We start from the raw sequence: 23,820 nt of genomic DNA, 5'->3' as shown, positions 1-23,820 counted from the left end.
GTCAGACCCCCCCCTGATGCACAGGGCTACTATCACTACCTGGCGGCACTCCTGGCTAAGCCTTCCTTCCACACTGCCAGCCACAGCCAAGTTCTGTACTTTTCTTCAAGCACTTGCCGTTGATTTTAACAGCACTATGACTCATCTGAGTAAAGTTATACACATGCTGAAGTGTTTGCAGACCCAGGCCTAAATTCTTAGGAGAGAACTGTTTTCACTTACCCCCATTCTTATGATGTACACTTCTATTTACCTTGATTTTGGAACTATGTGCAGTAACCTTGGAATTAACACCCAAATTATTAGGCTGAAGCATGTGTAAAATTACTTACTTACCGTACAAGGCACTTACAGTATGATTGCATTACTAGGCTAACTTTTGTTAATCAATCAATCATCAAATCCTCAAATACAGGAACAAATTAATTTTAAATTTTCTTCAATTGGGACAGTAGAAATCCAGGCAATAGAATACTAGAAACCTATTTTATATATTATTTCTTTACTTCCAGAGTGTTTTTTGCTACTGTACATAAACCTTTCAAGAATCTGGGGATTCCAATTAATCCAATTCTAAGAATCGGATTAATAGGTTGCTCAGGTTTCACATAACAAAGGATTCAAATTCAAACAAAAGCATCAAATTAAAAACACAAATATAGCCAAGTAAAATATAGACGTGTAAATTTACTCAGTAAATATTACCTTTGTCACGCCTGCTGAAGTAAGAATAAAATGCAACTACAAATCCTCTCTGCTTCCCACCGACCGGTGCATAAGGAGAACCGACAACCAGATCAGACTTTCCGTCCCCATCAATATCAGCAGCCAGCAGTGACCAGCCAAGGTTACAGAACGTGTGCTGCAAGAGGCAATATCTCAATCAAAGCTTAAAGTGGAAGGCAGCAATGTAATTGTCTGCTTACTTCATTGTGTTACTTTAGATCACTTTTAAAGAGTTAATTTTCAATATTCTTGATCAAACACCCTCCCATTTTGTAACCAAGTTGTTTGGTTTTTTTAAAAAAAATCTGGAGAATAGGAAGTTCATTTCTTAGCCTTCCTCCTTACTATGTGGCATTACATGCACTCAAATAGACACGACCACTCCACAGAGAGACAAGCCAGAAGTATGATGAAGCCTTTGTTTTTATCTTTGGCCTCTTACAAATGCACAAATATATTTTCTCTTGCAATTACAGGGCCTGATTTTGACATCCTTTCTCCCAATGAGTAGTAAGGGGATAGCAATGGCCCAGATCCCTAAAGAAAAGAAGGCACCTAACTCCCATTGATTTCAGTAGAAGATGGTGCCTAAATACCTTTGAAGATCTGGGCCAACATCTCTACAGTATCCCCTGTAATGGAGACTTGAGAGTAGCACTGTCGACAAACTGTTTTGCCCCTCCCCTCTCCCTGCCATTTGACTTCAGGGATACTGTCCTGAAGCATGTGGTAGAGTAAAATTGAACCTCTAGTCCTGGACAAATGAAAATCTGTGGAGTGTAAACAGCTTATCTCTACAGAAGTCTCATGAAAAAGGCTCTAAACAGCACTTATTGCACCTAATCCTTAAGACAAGTTTACTTTCCTTGTCATGTGAACTGTGTCATGATTCCCTTCTACTACAGCTAAAAGCTTGAGGGGCCCTGTGAAAGTAAAAACTGGTTTGCTTGTCTCATATGCATCATCCAGAGAATAGCCTGAAAGGATGGGACAATACTGCATAAAATGGAGCAACTTGGGTACAGTGACCTGCCCCCCTCCTTCCCCTTCAATCCCTCATTCTGCAGATTTGGATTGTCCTTCTTACTGGTAAATATACCTGGCAAGTTATGGTAATGTTTGGCCCAGGTGAAAAGCCTCTTCCTTTAGTGCCCAAATATACATACACAGCACCCTAAACAGTGAGGGAAAAACACTTTGAGAATGTATACACCAGTGCAAAACATGGACTTAATAGTACAAGTTAGTGAAACTGTTAACTCTATGCGGACCATTAGTTAGGCTGCATTTTACTTAACATCAGAGCCCTCACCGTGTCTTCCAACCCGAACTAGGAATGAAATGCAATGACCAGTCATCAATCTAGAGTTGAGGGTGGGAAACAGCATGCTTGTTTCAACAAACGAGAGTTTTCATTATGTTACTCAATAAAGGACAAAAGGTAATATCATTAATATAAATAAAACATTCATGAACCTTTCAGTTTTGTTCACAGTAACCTAATGCAATGGCACAGACTGTAGGCAACATCAGATGTGTAGTATCAAATTTTCCAAACTTGGAGGCCTAATGTAAGCATTTAAATCCATATTTAGGCAGCTAAATAAGCACTGCTTGATTTTTCAGAAGTGCTGAGCAACTGACACACCCATTGACTTAAATGGGGGCTGCTCAGTGCATTTCTGAAAAAGCAGACAATATTCAGGCACCCAAATATAGATCTACGTGCCTAAGTTTAGACAGTCAAGTTTGAAAATTTGGGCAGTGATTTGTATCAGGCAATTTGATAAAGCTATATTGGCAATCAAGAATAGGAGAACATATAAATATTGCAGCCATTATTCCACTGCAAGATGACACCAACTGGAAGACTATAGGAAAGCTTTGATATAGTACGTCAGCTACTGTATATCAGTGGTGAGTAAAGATGGCCTTTGTAGCCAGCTGTATGCATAGGTAAAGTATAAGTATTGACTGAGACTGTAAGACAAATAGAAAATCAACAGGCTTAGGGAGATGTAGACATCAAAAGAGCTAGAGTTCACAAAGGAGTTTGCATTTAGATGTAAAGTAGAATAATTCTTTCATAACTAATCAAGGCCAATGGTTTTGCTTGACGTAAATAACTGACAGGCAAGTGACATTAAGTCACAAGAAGAAACATAGCAGTAAATAAGAATAAGTCAGTTGACTAGCGTAAAGTAAGAAACCACATGAGTTATTGATATTTTAAGAAGGTATGTTTAAGGCATATGTTTACCTGAAACTCACAAGGTTTGACAGCAGTAATATGGCAACCAACTGACGTAAATGCTCATGAATATGATGTACACAGTTAATAAACATATAGAAATTGAGTACTCCAATGTAAGTAGGGTGCGGCAATTCAGAGGCAGAAAAGGGGCTAAAGCCCTTAAGAATATGTATAAGATACAGAGGGTGTCAGTGTAACACATTATAAAAGATATTTCCCAGCCTGTGTGCCGTGGGAGACACCAGGATGATAAGTGCCTATTGACACCTTAGACATTAACTTGTCTACTTCCCGGTGCCCTGCAAGGGAAGATGGGAGCAATGCAAGTGCTGGACATTCTGCATTCTCTCTCTCTCCTTTGCTATACTGCAGCATGTGTGATCTTGTTAAAGAATTGCTACTGAGAGTGAAAGTATTAAATTGTTTCCCTGTGTCTCTCTCAGGGTCTTCATTCTAATCACAATCTCACTACTGAAGCTGATGTCAAGGCCAAATCCACTTATGCTAAATTAGATGTAACCTTACAATTATGGGTTAGATGCACTTTCGGTCAAAGAGGTCTCCAATTTCTCTCTTTCTCAAACACACACGTGTGTGTATAAGGATTTCACAAAAGACTCCTCATCCTTACACCAGGACAATGCTACCAATCTGTTACCAATTTGGAATAGTTAGGTGCGGAAATGTCCAGGATGTGGGTGTGCAGATAGCTGCCCATCAAAGAAGTCAATGAACCCAAGGATTACAAATCTCAGCGTTTATAAAACAAAATCCAGATGGGAACCACCAGCAAGATGCCATCTACCTTATTCACCTTGAGTAATATCAGGGATTCTCTTTTTAATGCTATTATTTGGAAAATAAACAAACGTTGTTTTAAATAAAGGACTCTTACTGTGTAAGTGAGATGCTGTGATCCTACAGAGGGTGCTCCCACCGCTACATCTGGTACTCCATCCACGTTGAAGTCCAGTACTGCTATGGCAGAACCAAACCTGCCTGAAGGCTGAGAAGTCACATGTTACTGTCATGCAACTAAGTGACATTTAAAAACAATAACAAACAGAATCTTTGTGTCTACATCCTCAAGAACTTTCTATAGAACAATGTTGTATGAAATCCAGAACCAACAAAAAAACTCACAGTTCTTAGCTTGTTAGCATTATTTACTCTTAAAAGAACAGCTGAATAAGCAGATTGTCTTGTACAAATGTACAGTGCCAATATCTGAAGTGGAGTGGAAGTGAAGTAGGAGTGGATTGTTTTGTTTTGAGAGTGAGGGGAAGTTAAAAAAACATAAGCTGTTTGGTTGCAGCTCATTAGTCTCATTATGACACTGTTGTGCTACATCCTCTTTTCAGGTCTTGTTTATCATTTATGTGATGCTTAAGATACCCTCTGTTACTGTCACTGTATCTGTGAACCAATAACATCTATGTTGAAAAAGAGCAGCAGACCCCTTATGACTTACACACATTTGCTTTAGAAACAATTCCACTTAAAGGGTGGGAATGTCTTTTTCTGTTTCTTAGTATGGGTATTTACAACAAAGCATAATCTTTATATTACTCAATATATCATCTAGTCCTACTGTTCAGTCTCAAACCAAAGTCACTATCCTCTGGCACATCACAGCACTGCATTTCACCGAAACCATTTGCATTGTTAGTAAACTGCCTATTAGTGAGCCTAAGAGAATCAGATTAATTTGAGGTGACTTCCTGTTCTGTTTTGTAACCCGAGGAGATGTAAATCCACAAAGAACACCCCCCAGTAGGTAGGTGAGGGATTTCGTGTCTTTCCCAAACATGTATAGCGTTAAACAATGCATGCATCATCCTCCCTAAGCCCAGTGGAAATAGGCACTGAGCCCTCCAGACTCAAATTCGTAAATTGGGGGGGGGTCCCCAGATTCTCCAAGCTATCCCTGAGCAGTATTTTAGATCCTACAGTGAGAGGCACTACAGAAAAACTAAGATAAATAGCTCCAGTGTATGTAAAAAGAAGCATAGGGCAGTTTCCAGCCCAACTATGCAGTGGCCCAAACTAGCCATGTATAGATCGCATCACAGTGATAGACTCCGTGTCAGTTAAGAGTCCTTGTTTGTTTAAGTGTTAATTTACCTGGTGGAGAAAAGAGTAAACAGATCATCTTTAACTAAGTCACATAGACCCTTTATAAAAACAAGGATTGTTTTTCTTTAAATGCATATAACATCCTGGTTTACAGGAGAGAAATTTCAGAAACCATGACAACGCTATGTGAGAAAAAAACTAACATTGATCAGCCGAAGGAAGAATAAAGGGCACTGATCTTTTAATAAAAAATAAAGGCAAATTGTTTTAAATGACAAAGTCTGATTTGATTCCCCACCTGACAGCCCTCCAGCACTTGATCTGCTTCCTTGTCTAGATCCATGTTTACTGGAGGTAAACCTGACTGATTACTGTAGACTATGTACACCCGTCCTATCTGAACATGACCCAATCGGCTGTATCCTGGTGCTCCAATCACTAGGTCCTCGTATCCATCTTGGTTTAGGTCACCTGCAGTCATTGCCCTGTATACAAAGAAGTAAACAAAAGCATAGCACCAATTACCACGTTGTTTACATTTGCTGAACCATTCACATTTCAAAGCTAACTGGTCACTTTCAACACCTCTTAATCCTAAAAGTCTACAAAGCCATTTTCCAAGTGATTTAATTTTCTTGAATCTCAGACCTATTCTCTTGAACTAAACAAATTAGAGCCTCTGAGGTCCAGCTTCCATTAATGTGGCTGTGATCTACATGGTGTGCCATCAGAAAGTGTTTTATTTTCATTGGCAGCCACTAAGCAGCGTTTAAGACAGAAACAAAGGAGCATGACAGTCGCATCTGCCACAAAAACACACAAAAGTATTGTTCAAGCTTAATTTCTGATCTGTTCATTTGACTTGGTTTGGTGAGCCTCAGTTACTTGATGGAGCTCACAAAGGTTGAAAGAGAAAGAACAAACTGGCTTTTATTTAGTAAATTAATTTAATACTGATGAAGGGTGTCAGAATAATAGTCCTGGAGTCTGAAGTCTCAAGTTTTTGCCCCAGAGCAGATATAGCAAGACTAGCAGCAGTGCGAAGTGTTCTCCATTGCATGTCTGCCATAATCAGGATGGATCCTCCTCTGGAGAGGGTAGGCTGACTGAGACCTTGGTTTCTCTATTAAAAATGCTACCAAGAATACCAATTAGCATCAACTGGGACAACCCATTCATGTCACCTAGGCTATTAAATGGTCGTCAGATAGTAATGATGGTCTCAAGCCATGTTGTTCAGATCTAGACCCAAATCTGGATCCAAGCTTTCCCACAGCTTGTATATAATCAGATTTAGAGTTTTGGTCTTGTTCATTAGACAAGGGCGAGCCACAAAGTTTGGATCTAGATCTGAACATTTCCAAGCACTGGGGTTTCCCTGGAACCAGGCTTTTTCTTTGGATCAAAATTTGATCATGACTTTTAATCAGTATGGATATGGTCAGCCGTAAACCAGTGCCCCAAAGTAAAAAAAGGTCCATATCTCAATAACCTCACAGCAATGCCAAGCCAAAGTAAGTTGTTCTGCAGCTGTCAGCATTTGCATCCTGGTTAATATGGCCCATAACGGTATCTTTAAAATCTCTCCAAGGAATAAAGATTTAACACTTTAGCTGCTGCTTAAATATTCACAAATAAAGAGAGAGGGAAAGGAGAGAGGAGAGAGAAAACTGCACCAACCAGCCAAGCCTGGCATAGGGTGATTTCAGAAAGTACGAGGCTGTTGGCTTGGAGACGTGGTTAGAGGATTGCTGATGCGTGACTGCTAATGCTCTCTGGACATTCTTCACAAAAGCACTGCTTATAAAGTGGAGGGACTTCTGAAAGAAAGTAATAAATTCAAGGAATATGGGAATAATAATACAACATACACAGACACCCACAGGGTATTTTTCTTACCACTAGGAACTCTGAACAAACAAGGACCTGATCCAAAGCCCACGCAGGTCAGCGGGAGTTTTACATTGATCTCAATGGACTTTGGATCAGGCCCTAAGTGCTGCTTCAGAAAGAGGCAGAACCCTAATAAACCAAAGCACAACTGCCCAAGAATACACTACCGCACTATGGGTAGGATTCCTTCTTGACCCATGAGGGTGAACAGCTGCTGCTAGGAAGCATGAATATTAAAGACATACTGTATCATGTTTAGGCCTTGCACAATACATTGTAACCAGGCTATAATTAACAAAATATATTTTCATATAAAATATGTCCCAAGAGGAAGTAATATCATTATATATAACAACTGTTCACACTTATGTAAAATGCTACCATCCCAATCTGGAGACTCTATTCCAATCTACAATGTACCAGATTGAGGAACTAAAACAATTTATGGCAGATCCAAATTTTGCATGGCCCATTTATCTCCCCATTTGCATTACTGATCTAAAAAGACTTACTGTTGCCCAGGATTGCATACTGAAATAAACTCCTTTTTCCGTATAGTTTATATTCTTCTCAATCGTTTTTGTGAGTGAAGAAGTTATGTTTTTGTGCTGTTCCTTTTTGGACTGTTTAATTCTGTTGAGATGAAGAGGCAATAATAATTAGACATGCCGCTGAGGTGACCATTAACAAGATAAACACCATTAAAAGCAATTTGCTGACTGGACAGAAGATTTTATGCCAAGATTATATAATGAGAAAAGCTGAAGCTAATGCTATATGCCATTCAGATGGCCATTTCCCTAATGTTTATAATAAGATCTTAGAACCAGGTTCACAACTGAGTTACATCAGTTTAACTCCATTGAAGTCAGTGGAACTATGCCAGTTAACACCAGCTGAGAATATAGTCCATAGATTTTACCTATAACATCAGTGTCATTAGGCGTTTTCCCCTCATCGCCAGTATTATTTTTACTGGTACACTGTAAATGTATAAGAAAAACATTCAAACTATGTTGGAATACAAATGGATTTGAATTGTGATATTGTACACCAGTCACTTGAACCTGAGTACTGAAATTCTTTTAAAGTCTCAGCATACAAAATCTTTTTATGAATTATTATTGATCTCTATAGCAGTAATACACAGGCAAGCATATCAATGTTTTTGTTGACTTGTTAATGTTACTAGAGTATATTTCTAAAATACTCTATTTGCCTTTCCTCAGACTAGTAAATTCATTGTCATACACGTATTAGACCAAATCCTGCTCCAATTTACAATCTATTAAAGTCAACAGGGTTGCAAGGACTGTAAATTGGGGACACAGAACATTTAACTGGTTCCCTTGACAAAGAATGGAAGCAGCCAAGGGGGAAAAAAAGAAAACAAAAAGTTAGTCTCTTCTAACTTGAAATCCAAAATAACAAAGTGATAAGATAAAGGTAGGGCAGCTCTCACACCTCCATGCTTCCCCAAAATGTGAGATTTATAACTATATCTACCTGTCAAGCCAAAATCCCCAGTCTTTTTCAGTTTGTGCATAGGGCATTATTTGTTTGTTTACTAGTGAGGTTGAAGAGGTTTATGCACAAATGGGAAACACAACCCTCAGAAGAAACTCTCCTACCCCCCTGCCATCTTGATTCTGTCTCCTTCTCTCACCAGTTCTATTTGCTGGTTCTCTTCCCTCATCTCTATCACTTTGCTTTTTCTCTCCCTCCTATTTGTGATTCCTTTCTCTATATCTATTTCTCTATGCTGTGCTGTACCTCCCCACACCACTCCATTGCCTCGGTACCAGTTAGATGCAAACTGAACATACCAAAGCTTCAGATACAAAGGCTGAGAAAACTCTGAGGCCTTGCCTACACTAGAAAAATAAGTCGACCTATGTTAGTTTGACTTACAGCCACCACATTAATTACTGCAGTGGCTGATGTCCACACCACCCTCCTTGGGTTAGTGGAGTGCGATCTCACCAGGAGTACTTCCACCAACCTAAGAGGGGCAGTGTGGGGAGCTGAGAGCCCAGTGTCTCAGATCCCTGCTGGATGCCCCACAGGCTCCTGAGCTCCCAGTGGGATGCCCTTCCCACTCCCTATTCCCGCTGGGAGCCAGGGGAAGCCATTTGGGCCTTCTCTGTTGCTCACTCTCCACCAGGAACTGGGCAGCCATGTTAATTTCACAGTTCAGCTGTGAAATTAACAAGGCTGTGGGGCTCCCTGTGGGGAGCAGGAGGTGGGTCCAGCTGCCCAGGCTTCTCACCCCACTCCCAGCCCAGGGCAGAGACCAGCTGCTAGCTCTCAGGAGGGCTTCCTTGTTAATTTCATCACTCCAGGGGAGCAGTGAAATTGACAAGAATGGAAGCCCCAGAGTGTCTACATTGACACTGCTTGGCCCTAACTAAGCCAACATAAGTCCTACACCTCTCGTTGAGATGGTTTTATGATGTCAGCATAGTATGGAAGTTACATCAGTGGGAGGATCATTTTGGTCTGTACACCTCCGCCATTTTGTTGACAAAAGCTGACTTTTGTCAACAAAACTCTCTAGTATAGACCAGCCCTGAATCTTTGTTATCTAAACTTCAATGTGTGATCATGGATTTAGATTAATCCTGGGAATTGCATGAAGGATAAATTATGAATTCGTGGGGAAAAAATATACCCCTTGAAGTGTAGATTTTAGTGGAATGATCTGAATTCTTATGATCAAATCTTGACTAACTCCTGTGTCTCTGATGCACTTATGTTTAATTCACTGCTGTTTCAGTTCAATGAGAATTCATCAGTAGTGTAGAGGCCATAGAGAGTTCCAACGCAAGCAGGCAGGTAGCTGTAGAATGGGTGTGCAGGGACTACATATCCCATGTCCTACAGAGATGGACTCCAAACGCATGTAGACCAGTATAGAAGGGCTTTTTGATGTTAGCTGCATGAGGGGCAGATGTGTGGCCAGTGAGCCACAAGACATCATGTATGGGTGTGCAGATGTCACATTCCTACTCTAATCCAGCTGTTGGAACAGCAACCCAGAGGGGCAGAGTGCTCCATACCCTATCCACTGGCTATAAGATGAAGCCCTTCTCAACTCTTGCAAAGTTTCTCTGTACAAAGCAGATTTATTTGGGTTGGGGAGGGCTACTAAGTTTCACCCTAAGGAAAGCTCAAACTAATACCTCTCTTCATAGATAAAGAAATTTCTCCCCTGGACTAAAGAGTTTCCAAAAAAGAGAAATGAGGGACCTTGACAGGTTACCTATTTAACAGGATTTCCACACTAATGGACAATTCTTCTTTCAGAGGTAAATCTTTATAGCCTTTAGGATTTTACTTACATGTCGCTGTTCTTGTGCTTCCCATTGCACTCTATAAACAGAGGGTTCTCAGGCATGGAGCAGCCACTGAAGAAATATTCAAAACATAGTTTTTCTTTTGAATTTATTCTAATGGAAGTTTAACTAAATAGAACTTTCATTCGTACAGATTCCTCCTCTGGGAAGTGAGATCATCTCTCTCAATAGTCCCTGTTTATTCAAAATTAGGGCATCATCATAACTCTGAGAAATTCCTTCAATTTTTTTTTTAATTGTTGATGAATTATTTAGAATCCACAAGAACATCATCTTATGTGATTATGTAGCAAATTACTTGCTTAGGGTCCTACCAAATAGATGGCCATGATAAACACATCACAGATCCTGAAATCCAATCTTCCCAGTGACATCTGATGCGGAGGAGCACGACTGGGGGTGCCCCAGTCAAGACTTCTACCATGCACCAGGCGCTAGTCCTGATGGGGCACAGGAGGGACAAGAAAGACTTCCTCTTCTCTTGAAGGGGCCACTCCTGGGGCGGGGTCAGAGTCAGATCTACCTCTGGGAACCTCCCGCAGCTGCAGGAAACTCCACACTCCCACCATACTTTCTGCCTCCATCGCTCCCCAGCCATAGGGGGAGGAGTCACTGTACAAGGAACAGCTACGGAGATTCTTGCAGACAAGGGAGGCGCCTAGAGGAACCCCAGCAAGAGAAGAGAAAGTCCCATCCCTCCCCAGCCGGCTGAGACTAGCAGCTGGAGCTCAGCGCATGGTAGGAGTCCCTGGCTGGGGCACCCCAGCCAATGGCAGCAGTGGCACCCCATTTCCACAAAGATTCTGGCACCCTTGCCCCCAGCCCTACCCCTCCACGGCTCTGGGCCCAGAACTCAGGGGTTAAAGGAGATTTGAGTTGGCTGGGGAGAGGAGGTAAGGGGAGAAACCACAGCACCCACCCCCGACCATGGGGCCCTGGGCAGTCGCTCACCTGTAAGTCCAGCCCTGCCCCCACAAAAAAGTGACGACATTCCCCCATACCATGCAACCCTCATGTCTGCACCGTCCACTGCTCCTGCAGTTGCCCAGCTCAGAAGGCAGCACCTCAATCAGCAGCAGCGCAGAAATAAGGGTGGCAATACCACGGCCCCCCTACAATAGCCTTGCGACTCCCCCACAACCCTCTTTTGGGTCAGAACTCCCCCGGTTATAACACAGTGAAATTTCAGATGTAAATATCTGAAACTGTGCAACTGTCAGCTTTAAAAATCCTATGACCATGAAATTGACCAAAATTGACCATGAATTTGGTAGGGCCCTAAATGTGCTATTTCCTATGCCATTTTCCAATACACTTGCGGTAACATTATCCATACAGACTAACAGTATCATTGTTTGAGGTCTTCCCTCCACAGCTGGAGTTGTGAAGCTATCTGGACAAAGGTGAAATTCTGGAGTAAGTGTTATTATAGCAGGCAAATGATAAAGTTTTCTATGAAAATAATACCATCTTAACATGAGCCTGAACTTGCAACCCATAGACAACATGGGCTCATTCTAACTCTCACTCAACTCAATGAGAATCTTTTGACTTCACTGGGAGTTGAACTGGGCCCTTAGTCCCATTGAATTCTGTCTAAATGAAGTCTTCAGTTTCAGGCTCCAATTCTGGGACTGGGTCTGCTTCCTTGAGAACAATAAAACAAATTTCAGAACTTGAATGCAGCAAAGGTAATTTAGCTGACTTTTGCTATAGTCTCATAAGAGGTCATCAGTGCATCCTAACACATAAAACAACATCTCACCTGGTCCCATTTTCTAACATGTGGCTTGCTAGCTGAAAAATATTATTTGACCAGAATGCCATGTCATCCACGCCTCCAAGGAAATACTCATGGAACCTCTCCACCAAAAATGGAGATTTGCTGGCATATGAGGGGAAAAGCTACGAAACAAAATGCAGTATAATTAGTGGAATGTTTCAATGCATCTTAACATTAATATTTACCTAGCTGTTAACAAGAAAAAAATAAGTTACCTTGGCAACAGCAAGCATTTCTCCATGCCTGCAGAAATAAATAATCTTCAGATAAATGTGCTTCATTAACAAATAATATGAAAAATAACCCATTTTAAAGCCTTTGTGGACCCCTGTATAACAACCCAGTATTCAGCAGACTTTAAGGACAGTTGAGACATTTCCTTGTTTGTCAATATATCGTAAGAAGATCTGTAATATCAGAGATAGTGATCTCTATTGTGTTTCTTAATATTTGTGTCTTCCACATTGCTCTGCAACACAGCACAACTATAGATACACCTACACTCCAAACTTTTCAGCAATGTAGGCCCGCAGCACAGATATAAATAGCAGTGTAGATGCTTAGGCCAATAAGTAAAGACATACCTGAAGCTTGTGGGTAGCTACCCGAGTACATATCCTACACTGCTCTCTACTTGCCAAAGCATTGCCTCCCCAGCTACACTGCTATTTTTAGCTCATCCTTTCCCTACTGTCAGAGCCTTTGCTTGCTTCAGTGAAAGGCTCTGGCAGTGGGGAGCAGCTGAAGCCTTTCCCCATTTCATTGACACCTGTAGTGACACACTGCATTGTGGAGGCAGCTTGTTTTTTCACTGTGGCTTGTAGCTACACATACCCTATATGCAGCTGCCGCTGGTGTGTAGTGTAGACATAGGCTATTTAGAAATAACTGAATTAATGAACATCGCTATGACTCTCAAGATATTCTAAAGTAGTCATTACTACAGTTCAGGTTCTCTTAGCTAAAAGGGCCCACCCCCCCCCCATCTGTTTTTCAGATCTATAGTATTCTGACAGTGTCTGAATTGGTGTAAATGTCTGTGGGCAAGTGAGCTACCAATAACTACGCATATATATTGCACTCTTCACTGGAGTAAAGAAGCGTTTTACTGCTGAAGTGCCACAACATGGCCATGCTTCAAAATATTGCTATTACCTCTCAACACAGGCCAGTTTATGTTGTTAAGGCATACAGCCTATTGTATTAATCTGTTTATAAAATGTAGCAACGGTGAAACTTGGATATAGATCCAAACTTTCATTCCAAATGGTTCCAAAGCTCAGGAGTGTTTGGGAGGAAAGTTAGGATTTGGCTCATCTCTAACGTAGAGATGCAGGTTCAGCAATTTACTAGGAGAGTTGTTATAATTTTTCCCCATATGCTTTGTGAAATAAGTTCACAACTCAGTCTGACTTACAATTCAAGAAACAGCAGGTAAGTGCAGTCAATAATTGTGTCTTCAGTTATGACTTCTTGGCCATAATATTCCTTATAGATAGCTAGCAGGTCTTTGACAGGTACATACCTAAAAACAATACTGAGGTATTATAACTAGTATTTCCTATTTAATCCAATAAACCACAATTAATTTGATAAAACATTATCTATATCGATCGTTCAGGCCACAAGGCTGCAGTGTAGTTCCTAGAGTTGTAGAGTCACAGTCAGAGTTTAAGGGACCACTAAATCATCTAGACTGACCTCCAATTCCTCCATGGTCACAGCTGGTAGAGTGGCCACACTCCCTCCTTGGGATTCTTGGCTAGTAGATCTGCCTAGTCTTGGATTATGTCCTCTCCTCTAGCTTTTCCCCAATCTACCCCTCACCCTTTTGGGATCAGCTTGTTCAGAGCTAGAACAACCGTTCCTATCCCACCTTTGACACAGACCTATGACAGGGCTTAAACAGTAACGAGCACCTTCTGCACTGGGATGAATTTTACCCTATTCACACAAAATAAAACATAACCAATGCTTCAATCTTATTGTTAGAAAAGTATATTTTACCTGAAAATTGTAAGTTACAAGAAAATGTCTAAAATTGTTTTTAAAATGTACATGATGATTTATTACTCTTGATTCACAATGTAGGGTTTAAATGAAGTGTCCAATTTATGTTAATTTCAAATCTTGCCTTAGCAATGTTCAATTTATCAGACATAAAATAACCAATAGGTACTACTTTACGATTCATTACACAATGAAAAATATTTAAATAATGACAACCACAAATTTTTATTTCTAAAAAAACTATTAAGAATTTGCATAAAAACACCAAAAAATACCTAAACTAAACAGAGGTTTTCCATATATATTGCCATTGAATTATATAAAGAACTGCTAGGACATTCCAGCAAACTATTTTTAAAACTAATTTTTTAGTTGTTGGTTTCCTATGTGACCAGTGTGAATATCTTCATCTCAGTGCATCATGTGTAAAATGGAAATACTACTACTTCCTTTCTCCCTCCCCTTTGTCTGCTCTTCAGGGTAGCGACTATCTCTTATTGTGCGTATGTACTGAGGCTAGCACAATGAATTTCTGATCTCAGTCAAGACCTCTTGGTGCTACATAATGCAAACAAATATTACTTTATTAGAACATCCTGAAACTATCATCTACACTGTGTGTTATGTGTGCAGCAAAAATTAATGAGAGTATTTCTTCAAAACACTGACAACGTAAGCACATTGCTCTTACCAGTCTGCTTTCAGGTAACTAAAATCAAGCTCAAACTGGCTCAATACATCACCTCCTACATTGAGAGAACAAGACAGACAGAGAGAAAGAGATAAAAGTAATTTTATTATATTAGCACAACGCATCAATTTCTTTTTAAAAAGGTGTATATCACTGGGCCTTAGCAGTATTCCATACGGCTACTCTGTGTGTTAATATTGTGGAGTTCCAGGTGTATAAATATTTCTGACTTGGAATATGTTGCTGATATGAGAAAGGGACACCAGACTGAGACAAAATATGCATTCTGCATTTTCAGAACATAACAGCATTATTTAATTTAAAGTCAGAGTAGTGACTCAGTTTAACTCTGAAGTCCTACTGCTTATATTTTGACTTTAAGTAGAAATGACCAGGTTCTGTACTTTGTCTTCTGAGAGATACACAGAAGCTGCAGTCCCAGGATGGGAAGGCAAAGGTGATTTTATGCAGAATCTGGACATCCAGACTCTGTTGCGAAGGGGAGTCAAAATGGCATGGGGGTGGAGAAGGGAGAAGTGGGGCTGTCTTAATTTACAAGAGCTGCACTGCAGCCCAGAATTTACATTGTGCTGAATCGTTTAGCAACACCCTTCCTATTCCCAGCCACCAACTATATGGTCCCTTCTCCAGGACTTACGGGGTGGTATAAGGGAAACAGTACAGGGTTCTTGTGGCTCATTTCTGGCTCTTATGCACTATCTAATCAGCATACATGGAGTAGAATCAACCCCAAAATTTGACTATGCACGAGACAGGTATTCACGGAGGAATTGGGACCTCACTGGTTCAAATCAGTAAATATAAAAATTACCAAAATCACCAACATGATGAGCTTCTGAGTATGAGCCATGAAAATCAATCTGGGGGAAACAAAACAAAAAAAATGTAGTGTATAAAACCAATTACAATAAACCAGTTTTGCTCATCCTTCCGTATAAACAGAAAAGGACAATTAAAGTGACACTAAAGTTGATAGTTGGCCAAATTTTGGGCCTTTGTTCTTAAAACTGTTTGCCACACCAGTGTGTGAAATTAAGCATGTGCGTAAGTCTTTCCAAGGTCAGAGACCTAGATTTTTTCCCTGGGTTAAAAGCCTATTTGTAAATACAAGTTATTAATACCTATATATACAGGTATGATTAATCAACTAAATGATGTACACTTACTTCTCCCATGGTCTTTAGAAATCCTTGATCAATGCCCAGGCTATGCCAGCTCACATCTGCCACCATATGTGAGGTAATTCCAAATAGGAAAGCCACCAGTTTCTCTGTAGCCTATACAATAATAATATGCATGTAGTAATGCCCAATCACTTTACTACAGCCCCGCTGTCTTTAAAAAAGTGATTAGCATTTCATCTGCTCAGTGCATTATATAAGGATACAATTCAGCAATCTGTACTCACATAAGGATTCTATACTGCAAGGTGCTGAGAACTTTGGCCCAGATCCTTAAAGGTATTTTGGTGGGTTATATAGGGGGAAAAAAGAACTTCCATTGATTTCAATGGAAGTTAGGAGCTGAAATACTTTTTAGGATCTGGGCCTTTGTTTCTGATCTAGCAAAGCATTTAGTTACATGACTAACAATAAATGCTGGATTAGGTCCAAGACTATGGAGTTACATGCTTGACTTTATTGACTTCAGTGGGACTAATCATCTGCTTTGAGGTAAGCATATCAATGCTATGCTGGATCAAGGACAGAATACTCAGTTTCTGTCAAGACTAAGCCCACTTAGCCGTAATTACGCTAGCAGTCTCATGGACAAGACAGTGGAATACCTATGCGAGCACTGTTCATCATAAAGGTAGTAGAATAAAGTACTGAATAATTTCAGAGGGATTCCTTTGTCACTTAGCAATAGATACATCCATGTCTAATAAAATATGTTTCATTTTTTGTCTAATTAGAAATTTCTTTCAAGCTTTCATAGGCAAAAAGTATAAAAGTTATTTGTAAACACATTCCTCAGCAGCATCGGTTAAGATTCTTCAGGGATTACTGGTCTTCACTAAATCATGATCACTTTTAAAGATCTTTTTGAAATATGGACCCGATTCATTTTTGCCCCTCCATGATTTTACAGCTCATGAAAGTTAAACAGTCCACATGAACAGTACTGTCCAGAGCCAGGGAAAATGCAGACAGCCTCTGAGAAAGCTCTTCCCAAACCTCCCAGGTTTAGGAATACACTTCAGAAGTGACGTATAAACTGCTTTGAATTGCTGTTGCAATTATCAGGTTCTCCTGAGCAAAGGCTGTCAAAATTCAATAAAACTGGCAAACTCTCCAGGGGGCAGGGGTTAGGATATGATCCCAAACTCATTTCACTTGTGATTATCAAGTTTCTCCTTTTTTTCCCTCCTCCCCATGTGCCCCACAAAACCCAAAGGCAGTTAAGAGCTATGGCCAAGATCTTCAAAAGTAACTAGTGCTTTTGAGTGCCTTAAAAAGGTGGCCTGATTTTCAAAGGGGCTCAACACATTCTGAAAAAACAAGTTGGGCACCCACAAATCACTAATTGCTTTGAAAATGTTGACCTATGTGAGTATTCCATTAGAAACCAACCTATTTAAAATGTACGTAATAAATATCAGCATTATTGGGAAGTAATCCTTTTACCCTGCCAGAGATGATGACTGGCTTTTAAGTCACCAAATGACAGCAGCAGGTTTTAATTAAAAAAACTATTAGACAATTTTTCTTCCCACCAGCTGAGAGGTGAAATTTCAATCACATAAAACTTCAGGTGAAAAAGATGGTTGGTGGAGGCTCTAAGAAGCTCATGCAAATTCAAGGGCTTTTCCTACCTCATCCCAAGGCTGAGGATAGTTGTTTCTGATGTAATGGATACTAGTGTTGAGAAATGGTGTCCAGTGAGTGTCTTCAGAAACGTGATGGAATATTCCTGCAACATCAAAAGACAAAATTATACCTTGATTTGATTTGCTCCACATGTTGGATTTCAGCTCAATTGCACATTCAAAGAATGTTACTTTTGAAACATTTTATTGTACCAAGAGTCAAATGAAAAGCATTTGTGCATATTTTATACCATCAAAACAGATACTAGATTTACTTGCTGTATTTTTGATGGAAACATGAAGGAGCCTCATTCCAAACTCCTCCCCCTCGCCCTCATGAACTGTGAGTAGATGAGGTACAGAAAAATATATTACACTTTAAATGGAGAAGTCTAGCACAGTGAAGAGAGAGGCTGGTGACCAAATGAATCCATCAGATTTTAATACAAGCTGGTAGGGAATCCAGGCAAATCAAAATGCCATGCTTCAGGGTATGAGCTGACTGCCACAGGGGTCTGGAAGAAAACTATCATCATCTCTGTGTACAAGACTGCAAAACTGACTAGGTATATTATCAGTTTGTGTGGGGCGATTAGGTCTTCACCTGAAGTATCAAATTTTGTCCTGGTCTGAACTTGGACAGTTCAGATCTGATCTCATTTGATACTGAGCCAGGATAGCAAATTCTGTGTGCCTATGTAATGATCTGGGAGTTAATTTTACAATGCCAAGTAGCATAACTCTGAATAATATCCAAGTGCCGTTCTTGTTTTGGGGGAAGAAGAGAACAAATAGATTTTCTAGAATCTGGAAAGAAGATGGATGAAAAGAACAATTTTTTTTAAATATATGTTAAATGCTAAGCCTATCAAAGTTGACAGGCTCTGCTGGATGATTTCACTGCCTCCTATTTTCCTTTCACTTTTAAGGGGAGAGAAACATGGGAAGACTTAGCAATTGGAACCAATAATGCTAATTGTAGTAGTAATTTTGTTATATGGACTTTTGTTCTCCAAAAACAGAATTAAGATTCAAATTTATTTCAAAAAGGCCCCCAAATAGCCATCAAATAAACTATGTCTACACTACAGCTACAACGGCACAGCTACACCAATGCAGCTGCACCACTGTAGTGCTTCTGGTGAAGACACTCTAAGCTGATAGGAGAGAGCTCTCTTGTCGGCTTAATTACTCCTGCCTCTGTAAAAGGCAGCAGCTATGTCCCATCAACATAGCGCTGCCCACACAGGTGCTTTAGTCCATGTAATTTACGTCATTCAGGCGTATGGCTTAGTCACACCCCTGAATGACGTAATTTATACCGAATAATTTGTAATGTAGACATAGCCTAAGAGAAGACTGGTATTTGTCTCTCCCGCCACTATTTCCAGCTCACCATCTCCTTCCTGTCCCATTAAGCCAGTAGAACTTTAGAAGCCAAGTATGCCCAAAAAGTTAGTAAAATCTGTCAACCTTAAGAAAAGCTGATTCTTTCAGAGGATTGTGTCTCAGGAACTCCTTGCTCAAGTAACTCCAAATCTAGATTACTAACCCTATCCAGAGCTCTAGGAAGCCATGAAATCTCAAGGCAATCTGTGTAACCATGCAGATTTTAGAGCACTTAGAAGAGCCTATCTTTAACCAGAAAGCTATTCTCAACCTTAACTATAGCTCCATTATAATAAACACTCTTCTTACCATTCTTGCAGATAACAGGATAAAAGGCATCAGGATAAAGGCTCCCAGCCTGAAATGCATCCTGGTGGTTTAGTAATAACTGGGAGAGGGAAGGATGAAGGAACAAGAAATCAGAATACAAATAACTACAATAGAAAAAAGGTTATTGTCAAAACTTAAGGTGCAGTGAGTCAAAGATAACATTTACACTGTCAGCAAGATATTTCCAAAGTAAAACTAATAGTCAAATACATTACTTCACTTTACAAGATTGGGGTGGGGAGGAAAAAAACTAACTGGTTTATATTGTAGTGATTTCAAAACAAACAAACAAAACAAAAAACAAAAATCTTCCCATTATACAACAACAACAACAAAAATATTGGACAGACACTTAAGTAAAACCGGTATTCTGATAAAAGACCAAATAATATAAATAATAACAGAGACATTTGTATTGTATTGAAGGGTACCAAAAGCACATTAAACACACTACCTACAAGTACGTATGCACACATGCAATGGGATTATTCTGACATGCTTAAAGAGAAGCATGTGCTTAAAGTACTTTTCTGGTTCAGGTAAGGCTGTAGAAGTGAGTTTTAATTACACAAACCATTTGTCTCATCTGAAGTGATATTACATGGGGCTGATGAAACACAAACTAGACTCTTGTTTGTTACTTATTTTTGTTGTTAAATCTCCATTCCAAGAGTCATGTATTAATTCCTCCAGCTATCTACCACAAGAAGAATGCAAATTAATTTAAGATAGCTGGTAAGAATATAAGTAGAAAAAATTCTATACAACTACACAGTGTATACCTATAGTAATCATTATGTATTTATTTCTGGTTGCTGTTGCACGCAGCATAAGTGAAGTACTTTCCACATAGAAAAGGCATGAATCCGATGAGCTCACGATCTGAAGATAGACAAACAGACAAAGAGAGGGCAGAGGAAACTGTCACAACACAATACGCAGTTAAGCAATAATATGCTTCCTACCTTTCTATAGTTAACATTCCCTTCATGTTTACTGAAAAATTCCAGAGCTCTTTGTGCTGAAAAACAACACATAATATTAAAAATTGACTTAAAAGTATTGTAGGTAGGCCCATCTTTAATTAGAAGTGCTGTCAAAAGTTAGGTGCTAGAATGAATTTAAGTGTACTTATAACACAAGTGACATTGACATATAGCACATTACTTCTCTTGACACTTGCCATGTGTAAATGAAGTGTTCTCTCCTCATAGTGAATAGACAGTTCTCAGTTCTAATAAATGCAGAGTTGATATTTCTTTGATACTTTTGGACATAGACTGAGACCTTGTTCTTCTTGACTCTCCAGTTCCCAGAAACCATAAGCTGCATTGGCCAGTCTAGTATTGTAACACAACGAAAGGCCTCCTTATGTCCTGGCCCAGACTGTAGCAATTAAGAAATGGAACACTGATTCACAGAGCTCATATACAGTATGTTCCACAAAATGCTAGGTACCACTAGATAGGCTACTTGGAGTTTAATCTTGAAAGTATTGTAATTCTTGTAACTTTAATTCATTCTTATTATAGATATAGCATTTAAGTTTCTTTGTTCCCCTAAGCATTGAATCAGATATACACTGTGATCCATTGTTAATGTTTAACTACTTGATTAGTTTGTACCATACATGAAAAACAAAAATCTGAAGGCAGCAAAGTAAATACAGTGTTTACTCATTAGGCATGCAAACTGCCAAATAGCATTTACTAGGCAAGCATCACATTACAAAATAAAATAAATTGACATCACTATTTTAACATGAAATATTGTTCAAACTTTAACACAGGTCAAATGTAATCAATGTTACAATCCCTGGGGACAATGTATTTATAGTCTCTGTAAAAGGATTGGGTTCAAACTGCAAACCCACCAGCTATTCTGTTTTTGCTATGAATATTGGTTTCATTTAGACAATTAATGTAACTTGGGCCATTTAAAATCATTATACAAAGCACACACAGATACTTTAGGGAACAGTCCCGCATCAGCAAGGGAATAGACAAGATGACTTAATAGGCCTTTCCCATTTCTTAGTTCTATATTTTAAACAGAGAAAGGATACAATTTCCAGTGCCTGGAATTCTTGGATTGGCAATTTATTTCCTCTATTTCCCCACACACCCCATTAGTCAAATATATTGATTCTGCAATATATTGATCTATACAGCCCAGATCTTTACAACCGTAGAGCCTAAGGGACTTCAATGGAGCTCCACATGTTTGTCAATGCAAATCTTTTTGCATGGCCATAGCAGGTAGAAGCAAGGAAGCATTGCTACCTACACCAAAAACTTACTCAACATTTTAACTATATAAGTCATTAATTTTTTTAATCCTTTGAGAAACATGAACATGCAAGGTGTTATATGAAATCAAATTCTATTCCATTTCGGCCATGTTTGTTTTCTATCATCTGCAACTCATGGATCTATAAACTAGAAATAGCTTAGGAAATATCTTTACCTTCATTAGCACTGGATATCTTTATTAACTATGGGTCCAGCCTTGCCACCACTTAAGCGAACAGCAAAACTCCCATTTGCCCCAGTGGTAACAGGGCTGACTTCAGGAGGAGAAAGACTGGGTCCAATGAGTGGTATTTCCAGACAAATAACTAAAATATGGTTATAAACTGTGACCCAATCGCTAATTATAAGGAATGTTACTCAGATAATCATGATCAATAGATTAAATAAATGTAGCCTTTTTTAAAATTTGGAAAATATATCCATTTTGTCCTTGATTACAAGGATCTGATTAATTTGGAATAATCTGTCAAATTCTGTCTCCAATTTTCTGCACATAGATTGGAATTCTCTCAATTTTGTTATTGCAAGTTATTAACAGAGGGCCAGATTCTGCCACCCTTACTCACAGTAGGCACCTTAAATTCTGAAAAAACGTATGCACCCACTTAACTTTATGCACCATGAGTTGTCCTATTAATTTCAATGGAACTATTCACAGTGTATAAAGTTAAGCATCTGTGTATGCCTTTGCAGGATCCAGGCCTAAAGTACTGTAAAAGAACACAATCTGGCTCTGAATAAATTCTGTGAATAATCCTAGTCTATGACTTGGTCACAATTGCAAGAATTCCAAATTTGAGGAGTTTGACTGGCCACAGGCCACATGCTATGTTTTTATTTCTTATTTGATGAACACTTCGCATCAGGGTTTCTGGTGCAAGTACTCACAACTACGAATTAAAATTTGTTGTGAGTGAACATTCTGTAACATTCACTTAAAATTCACTGTTTCTATGAATATTCCTGCCAGTAAACTCATTTGCTAGAATGTTTACAGAAAGCAGATACAAAAATGAATGTATTTAAAAATTCAAGCACAAATATTAAAGATTCCTCTTCCCTACTCCAATTTTCCCCATGTCTCCTTGATTCTGTGTTGCATAATGTTGTTTAGGATTAGCTAACCTGATATCTACTTCCCACAAATACAAGTACAACAGAGACTTTGGCACTTTTAATCTTATATGACAAATTCTACATCATACTATTTTACAAAGCACTTAATATATAGTGCTTTGCATATGTACAATGGAGAAAGCTGAAATAATTAAGAAACCCATATAGCAACACAGAACATTAAGAAATATAGATAAGCCATAAATTATTTCCTAGAAAATTAGTTGTAATTTAAATATCCCATATTCAGTGATCAGAAAGATGACAGTATTAGTGAAGTTAAGCATTTGGCTAATTCTTCTCTTCTTTCTGCAAACCATGCCATTTTTTAATAAGATCCATAGACACAAATACAAACATTACAATTACATAATGCACACATTTTAGAAAATGGAAGAATTCACATTATTTTCTTATTAGGTGTTTAAATCAAACAGGAAAACTAGTGCTACAGCACAAGCTTCAGATATGAGATATCCTCAGCCATTCATATCTGCTAGTTAGCCTAAGAAAGATGGAATTTGCATTATCACTGTCCCTCACTTCCCAGTGATCCAATTTTCCATCCAGTCCAGCATTCACTTTCCTTTGCAAACAATTTAAAATATTATGCTAAAATGCATATTTTGTATTAATCTTACCTATTTCAATATGTGTCGAAATACCACACAGCATACATCTTTGGCACAGCTTGTAAACTATAATCAGCAGAACAGACCAAATCTTGAAACCATCCATATTGCTGATATAGTTGCAAATAAATCATGGCTTTGAAAATGCTTAGGGCAGTATTACTGCGACCTTTGAAATCTAGGTTACAGTATATTTCTCTCCTTTCAAGCATGTCATTGACACAGAGGCTAAACTGTCAGTTATTTGAAATGCCATCCTTTTCCATTTTGATGTTAATCATTGTCTATCAGCACTTATCTTTTACATCACACTGAATATATTTTACGACCAAGGGCAAAAGAAATCTGTATTATAGGATTTTTCCTTCCTGAAATCTGTGGCATTTCTAGAGTTATGGGAGGGTAATTTCTATTATTTGACC

General features: G+C 39.0%; 1 protein-coding gene across 1 annotated transcript in view; it reads right to left on the bottom strand.

The window, feature by feature from the left end:
* The window catches only part of GPLD1 (glycosylphosphatidylinositol specific phospholipase D1), a 29,729-nt gene extending 6,202 nt beyond the window's left edge, over positions 1-23,527 (bottom strand). The window contains exons 1-17 of the mRNA XM_067537583.1: positions 23,408-23,527; positions 20,304-20,359; positions 19,318-19,396; positions 17,626-17,723; positions 15,977-16,087; positions 15,622-15,670; positions 14,790-14,844; positions 13,506-13,613; positions 12,304-12,331; positions 12,071-12,210; positions 10,291-10,356; positions 7,462-7,582; positions 6,737-6,876; positions 5,355-5,541; positions 3,876-3,986; positions 1,826-1,900; positions 706-862 (exon numbers count right to left, since the gene is read on the bottom strand). Coding sequence (XP_067393684.1) covers positions 706-862; positions 1,826-1,900; positions 3,876-3,986; positions 5,355-5,541; positions 6,737-6,876; positions 7,462-7,582; positions 10,291-10,356; positions 12,071-12,210; positions 12,304-12,331; positions 13,506-13,613; positions 14,790-14,844; positions 15,622-15,670; positions 15,977-16,087; positions 17,626-17,723; positions 19,318-19,396; positions 20,304-20,359; positions 23,408-23,504 — 1,678 coding nt within the window. The 5' untranslated portion in view covers positions 23,505-23,527. The remainder of the gene's footprint in view (positions 1-705; positions 863-1,825; positions 1,901-3,875; positions 3,987-5,354; positions 5,542-6,736; positions 6,877-7,461; positions 7,583-10,290; positions 10,357-12,070; positions 12,211-12,303; positions 12,332-13,505; positions 13,614-14,789; positions 14,845-15,621; positions 15,671-15,976; positions 16,088-17,625; positions 17,724-19,317; positions 19,397-20,303; positions 20,360-23,407) is intronic.
* Between the last annotated feature and the right edge of the window lie 293 nt (positions 23,528-23,820).

Source organism: Emydura macquarii, unplaced genomic scaffold (genome assembly GCF_026122565.2).
Source record: "Emydura macquarii macquarii isolate MOO-44397 ecotype Brisbane River unplaced genomic scaffold, CSIRO-AGI_Emac_v2 contig_431, whole genome shotgun sequence".
Taxonomy (NCBI): Eukaryota; Metazoa; Chordata; order Testudines; family Chelidae; genus Emydura; species Emydura macquarii.
The sequence above is the reverse complement of the archived record's forward strand: the minus strand, read 5'-3'. Positions and strand labels throughout refer to the sequence as shown.